Source organism: Lycium ferocissimum, chromosome 5 (assembly GCF_029784015.1).
Source record: "Lycium ferocissimum isolate CSIRO_LF1 chromosome 5, AGI_CSIRO_Lferr_CH_V1, whole genome shotgun sequence".
Lineage (NCBI taxonomy): Eukaryota > Viridiplantae > Streptophyta > Magnoliopsida > Solanales > Solanaceae > Lycium > Lycium ferocissimum.
This window is the reverse complement of record NC_081346.1, coordinates 65,894,223-65,901,375: the sequence shown is the minus strand read 5'-3', so window position 1 is coordinate 65,901,375 and position 7,153 is coordinate 65,894,223. Positions and strand designations below refer to the sequence as shown.

The following is a 7,153-nucleotide window of genomic DNA, read 5'->3' as shown; positions in this document are numbered from 1 at the left end:
CGATTGATAATTGTGGTGAATGATAGTTATAGCTAATGATGGTGGTGAATGATAATGGTAGTTAGCGATATATAGTGGTACCTGATGATGGTGATTATTGATAGTGATTAGTGGTTGGAGGTAAGGATTGTAAATATAGTGGTTAGTGGTGATGATGGTTGAATGTGGTGATTGGTAGTAGTGGTGGTTGTGAATGGTGGGTAGTGGTGATAATGGAGCACGGTGCAGCATCGGTAATTGATAATGGTGGGTGGCGGCGATGAGCAGTGAAAGTTTTGGCGGCGATTAGCAGTGAAAGTTTATGGTACGTTTGAACACCATCTTTGTAGAAATCATTAAATAAACAATTTAATAAATTAAGACTTTGTAATAGATTTTAATCACTAAATTCTATTCAGTACCATTAAATGGTTGTAAAATAGAAAAAAATGCACTTAATGAAAGAGATCAGAAAATTTTCACTGCTTGTAAGAAAAATCAAAAAACCTCTGTTCTCTCTCCTCTGAAACAAAATAAGTCAACTAGTCTCTGTACTCTTTTCAACGGTCAGTAACGGCTACCTCCAACCGAAAACGGATAGATTAGACCGGAACTGCACCGACAATGATCATCACTGTAGATCTCTTTGGTCCCCCCATTCTTCAATCCCCAGACCCCCTAACCAAAGAGAGGATACCTCGATGAAACCTGTTACTCCCTATATCCAAAACCCCCAAAATCAAAATCCTCAAACTAAAGCTGAGCAACTCCAACATGCTAATTCGGAGAGAGGAGAATCAAATGGAAACGAGAGCTCGGAAGCTACTAAAAAAGAATCCTATGCCGGAGCTGTGAACAACTTTGTGGTCAACATCCCTACGAAAAGGATTCGCCTTGCCCAAAGGCCTCATGAGATAATCGCCGACAAGCACACGGTGGTTTTCGCTGAAGAAGAAAACAAAATGTTGGCTGAAACCTGTAAGTGGACCATAGTAGGTACATTTAATTGGAATTGGCCTGCTATTGAAAAAATTCACACTGAATTTAGCAAATTAGTTCCATTGAAAATATCGCAAAAATAGGGGCAAAGGACCAAAAGCATGTTTTCATCGATGTTGATAATGAAGAAGATTTCAACAATGTCTATGGACAAGACCTCATTTATTTTGAGGGAGGAGACACCATGAAAATTCTCAAGTGGACTACTAATTTTAAACTAGATAAAGAAACTACTCTGGCCCCGGTATGGATTAATCTCCCGGGTCTCCCATGGCATCACTATGAATGGGATGTTCTATGTCGTATAGTTAGCCCCATAGGATTTCCTATTGTAATCGATAAAGCTACAAGAGGGAAAAATAGACCAACCACTGCGAAGCTCAGAGTGGAAATTGACCTAGCAAGGCCCTTATCCATGAAATCAATGTGGAAATTAGGAACCAACAAGGGACAATGGAAGTTTTTGTTCAAAAGGTGGAGTATGAAACCATTCCTGAATATTGCTTCCACTGCAATATCCAAGGACATGTCAAGGATAAATGCAAGTTTGTAACAAACATCTCTACTGGGTTAACTCACAAAGATTCCCAAATTGCTACTGGTGGATTAGATGCCAACAAGGGGTTACAGAGAGATCAAGAAATCCCCAGACAAAATATCAACAACAGAACTACCCAAGGATAAAACAAACCACAAGAGAATGGGAACAAGGCTGCAATGGAGATAAGCAGAAGTGGAGAACAGAATACTAGTCATGATAAGAACTTTAACAACAAATTAAAAGAATGGAGGGAGAGTGGTAGGAAGTACACAGAAGATCTAACAAAGGAAAATCGACCAATAAGGGTCACCAAGAGATAGGCAACCAAAACAGCTTTCAAGCTCTAGAAAAAAGTGTTCATAATGAAGGTAATGAGCCATAACAAAAAGACCTAGTCAGTAATGAGGATGCCAGCAACATGGAGATCCAGAGCAACATGGCTGCACCAAAAAGCCAAGAGGGGAAGAATACCAGAGCAACCATGACAGGTAAAAGAGACATGAAGAAAGCTGAAACAATTCATAGTAATCTAACGTGTAGAAGTTTGAGAAGTGCCAAAGGACCAGTTATAAACACCCCCTGAACTTCAACTTAAAGGAGAAGCTATTAATCTCATCACCATGAACACAAAGGTGGAGAAAAAACTGGTCCAAAGCAAAAAAAGGTTCAAGAATCAAATCAGCATACCTGTGAACACAGAGTTGGAACAAGTTGAAGTTAATCCTAGCTAGACACCTCTTATGCTGGAATGAAAGTTGTGATTCAGGACAATCTGACTAAACAATTACCTCCTGAAAAGGTGGAACCTGGGGATCAAGGTAAGTTTGGGTTGAGTAATGAGGACCTATTCTTTGAGCCTGATCCTCCAGACCCTGGCCCATGATAACTCCATCTATATAGATGCCATGGAGGATGCATACATGGAAACTGAAGAGATTATGGAGGAACTGGCTACAGAAAACACCATTTCCAACACTGATGATGAGGAAGTGAGAAACAATATTTTCAGATCTTATGTAGATGAGAGTTCCACAAAGCTTGTCCAACAGAATGTCTCTTACTGCAACAATTTGTCTCCTAGAAGCTTAATAAATCATGGAGGCAAATTATTTCAAACTGATCCACTGGAAAAAGTCAGTCATGACTCTCAATCAAACCTATCCCTATAATGTTTCCAATGATTAATACAATATCATGGAATATTAGAGAGATAGGGTCCCATGGGTCTCTTGAGAGACTTAAAACTTTCAAAGCTCAATTTCTAACTCCTTTAATTTGCTTACAGGAGCCACTGGTCAATAGCAACAAACTTGACAAGTTCAAAAGAAAACTGGGAATGCAGTATGCTTTTCACAATTGCTCTAATAAAATCTAGTTATTTTGGAATCCTGAAGTAGTGATTGATATTATACAAGATAAGGAGCAGCAAGTACTCATCAAGATTATCCATGACAATGATCCAGTGTTCTATCTCACTATATTCTATGCTAAATGTACTAATGATCAAAGAGGCGGAGCTATGGGAGGATCTGAGGAACACTGCTGATTCTATTCGTGGTCCTTGGGGTGTACTTGTGCTGAGGAAAAAAAAGGAGGTAGAAGGCACAAGATGGAAGAAAGTTTGGAGTTCATTTCGTAGCTGCATGACTGTGGGCTTCAAAATGCTGGATATAATGGTTCAGAGTTTACTTCGTGTGATAATAGGGATCCACCCTCTGCTATATGGAAGAGGTTGGATAGGCTGGTCTTCAACTCTGAGTGGTTTGATTGTTTTAACCTCACCACAGTGTCCCACTTATCCAGAACCTACTCAGATCATGCACCTCTTCTCATTAACATCAAGAATGAAGTAAATAATACTATCAAATATTTTAAATTCCTGAAATTTTGGACTGAACACCCTGATTTCCTCCACTCAGTGCAAAATAGTTGGGGCCATATCATCCATGGGAACCCCTTTGTGTCCTGCATCAAAAGCTTAAGATGACTTGCAAAGATCTGAGTAACTGGTCTAGACATACCTATGGGAACATCTACGAAGAACCTAAAAGGCTGGAAGCTCTTATGAGGACCTTAGAGGATAACTTTGTTAATCATAACACAACAAAAAATAGAATGAAGCTTTCAAGATGCAGAGCTGAATATACTAGATTTCTCAAAATTCAAGATTATATCCTAAGGCAAAAGGCCAGAGTAAAATGGCTTGAAGAAATAGATGCAAACTCTGCCTATTTCCATAGCATCATCAAGGACAGGAGAAAAAGATTAACTATCAATAGAATCATGGATGAGCAAGATTAATGGATTGAGGGAAATGACTCAATTACTGAAGCAACTGTGAGGTTCTATAAGCACCTGTTCACAGATGACTCTCAGATCATCTCCCAAGAACCTATCAATAACATACAGAACTGTATTACTGAGGAGGATAACATAAAGCTTATGGCTCATCCTATCCTGCAAGAGGTTAAGAACATTGTTTTCTCAATGGACATTGATAGTGCACCGGGTCCTAATGGCCTCAGTGCATGTTTCTACTAGAAAGCTTGGTGTATCATTGCTAATGACCTGCTGAAGGCTATTACAACATTCTTTGAAGGGCCCACTCTTCCTAAATTTTATACTCACACTTTCCTAGTTATGATCCTTAAAGTCGAACATCCTCAAAGGTTCAGTGACCTCAAGTCCATTAGCCTTTGTAATGTCTCTAGCAATATCATTTCTAAGATCATAAATTCCAGGCTGGCTGCTATCCTTCCCAGAATAATTACCAGAAACCAAAGTGGTTTTGTTCAAGGAAAATCAATCACTGAAAATATCCTTTTAACCCAGGAAATCATAAATGACATCAAAAAGCCTAACATAGGGAAGAACATTGCTATCAAGCTTGATATGACAAAAACTTATGATAGAATGTCCTGGCCTTATCTGGTACTCTGTCATTGTTAATGGGAGCAGGAATGGTTTCTTTAAACCAAGTAGAGGTTTGAGACAAGGTGACCCCATCTCAGCCTCTTTGTTTGTGTTAAGTGTTGAACTGCTTTCACAGATCCTCAATGGGCTTCAAGGGAAGCCTGGGTATAAAGGTTACTATATGAAGGACAATAGTCCCCAAATTAATCACGTCTCTTTTGCGGATGACACCATTCTCTTTTGCAATGGAGGGAAAAGACCTTTGAAGATGGTTTTGGAGGCTCTTAATACTTATGAATATATCTCTGGGCAACTTATAAACAAGAACAAGAGTGGTTTCATAGTGGCTGAGAACACCACCTCATGAAATATAACCAGACTGCAACACATGACTAGCATGACTCACCAAAAGATGCCTTTCAAATACTTGGGGTGCTCTATCATTTATGGAAGGAAAAAAATCTCCCACTTCTCAGACTTGGTCAATAAGGTCATTAACAAAATTAGAGAGTGGCACACTAAACTCCTCTCTCTGGGGGACAGAGCCATTCTTATCAAGCATGTTCTTCTGTCAATGCCAATTCATTTACTATCAGCTGTCAATCCTCCAAAAGGCACCCTTGAGATGATTGAGAAATATATTAATAGGTTCTTTTGTTCTTGGCTAGACAGTGGGGGAAAATGCCACTGGCCATCATGAGAAAACCTTTGCTATCCATACGAAGAAGGAGGTGCTAGCTTCAGAAGGCTAGAAGATATCTGTAGAACTTTTGAGGCTAAACAATGGTAGGCCTTAAGAACTTCTAAGTCATTATGGGCTGAGTTCATGAAAGCCAAATACTTTAGTGACACTCATCCTATAACCAGCCAGTGGCAAAGAGGACAAGCTCAATCATGGAAAACTCTAGGTCAAATTAGAGATGAAGTTGACCAAAACATTCATTGGAGCATAGAAAGAGGAAAAATCTCTTTTTGGTATCATAATTGGTGCAATATTGGCCCCCTATACAAAATGGTGGATAACAATGTAGAAGTGATTGATATCCAGGTCAAGGAAGTTCTTCAGCATGGTATATGGAACTGGGAAAATCTGAATATCAACATTGCTGAAGAATTAAAGAACTCCATCACGGATCAAAAAATTGTTATCAACAATGAGAAGAATGATTAACCAATATGGTCTTTGTCACATACAGGGAAATTTTCTATAGGATCAGCTTGTAGAGAGCTAAGGCAGGAAAGGCCATCAAATCATCTGGACAACAGGATATGGCATTCAAAAATCCCCTTCAAGATGTCATTTCTCACATGGAGAGCTATTCACAACAGGCTTTCCATTGATAAGAGTGTGGCTAGACTTGGAATTCCTTTGGAGCCTAATTATTATTGTTGTAATTCTAACAAAGTGACTAGTGAGCTAGAATCAGTTGACCATATTTTTTGTCATGGTGATTTGGCTAAAAGACTATGGTCTTATTTTGCAGGTCCTCTCGGAATCAATAACAACAACACTAACCTAAAACTTAGATTGCTCAACTATTGGAATCATAGAACAAAAAATCCTTTCTGTGTTCTTATCATCAAGATTATCCCAGCTATCATTTGTTGGGAAATTTGGAGATCAAGATGCTGCAAAAAATTTGAAGAGGTAGGATACTCAACCTATAGATTAATCTCGAATGTCCTCTTTTTTATCTTACAAGCCCTAAAGAACAAATTTGCAAGTGCCAGTTTTGGAAATACATGGAGTACTATATGTCAAGCTTGTGAAGCCAGTATTCAGCAGAAAGTAACCATTCAAGTCAAATGGATCAAACCTCAACTAGAAAGTGTCAAGCTAAATAGTGATGGGAGCTGCCTAAATAGAGAATATGGTGGGGGAGGTACTGTTAGAGATCCCACTAGGAGAGTCATCTTTGCCTATGCCATACCACTGGGAAAAGGAACTAGCAACATGGAAAAGGAAGCAGCAATGCTCTTTGGACTAGTTTGGTGCTCAAGAAATGGCAATACCATAGTCTGGGGAGAAACAGACTCTCTGCTGCTTACTAAGTGCATTAATAGAGAGTGGAAACCTCCATGGAATATTGCAAACTACATAGAGAGTATTCAGAAACCAGTTGAAGAAAATGAATTCATCATCACTCATTGCTATAGAGAGGCTAATAAACCAGCAGATAAACTTGCTGCAATAAGTCATGCAAGTGATGTAATCCAAATCTTCAACTCCTTCTCTGAGATATCTACTTCAGTCAGAGGTTTAATCAATATGGACAGGTGGAATCCACCATCATTTAGGATCAAAGAGATTAAAGATAGAAATCTTGTATATGACCACCCTTAGGAGGGTATACCAATGAGCTTTTTTGGGTTAGGTTAGAGATTTGACAGTCTCTTCTCAATGATCATGTATACTTTGGGATGCCAAACTCATACTCAACTGTAACTTTTTGCACATTAATGATTAATGGAAAAAAAATGATAGAGATCAGAAAAATTAAGATTCAAGCCTAAAAAGAAACTTGCTAACTGAGATCTGAATGATTGAAATTAAGAACTTTATTAAGTGTAAACATAAAGTTATAATATATATGTACAAATAAATTCATCGTGAGCTCATTCTAAATCATCTGGCCTTCTTACAATTACTTCTTAATCTTGTTGGTTGGCTCATAGTAAACTCTTTCATTGAGTTTTATGCGACATTCCAATTAGGATAGT

General features: G+C 38.5%; 1 protein-coding gene across 1 annotated transcript; it reads left to right on the top strand.

Annotated features, from left to right (window-relative positions):
* The first annotated feature begins 5,444 nt into the window (after nt 1-5,444).
* LOC132057945 (uncharacterized) lies at nt 5,445-6,776 on the top strand. The gene is made up of 2 exons (XM_059450520.1): nt 5,445-5,502; nt 5,629-6,776. The coding sequence occupies exons 1-2, from the start codon at nt 5,445-5,447 to the stop codon at nt 6,774-6,776; spliced, it is 1,206 nt and encodes a 401-aa protein (XP_059306503.1).
* Nucleotides 6,777-7,153: the final 377 nt, after the last annotated feature.

Excerpts from the sequence above, each read along its gene's own strand:
- LOC132057945 (XM_059450520.1), top strand. The coding sequence starts at position 5,445 with ATGGTGGATAACAATGTAGAAGTGATTGATATCCAGGTCAAGGAAGTT. Across the intron at positions 5,503-5,628 it reads CAAGGAAGTTCTTCAGCATG|GGAAATTTTCTATAGGATCA; the intron begins GTATATGGAACT and ends TGTCACATACAG.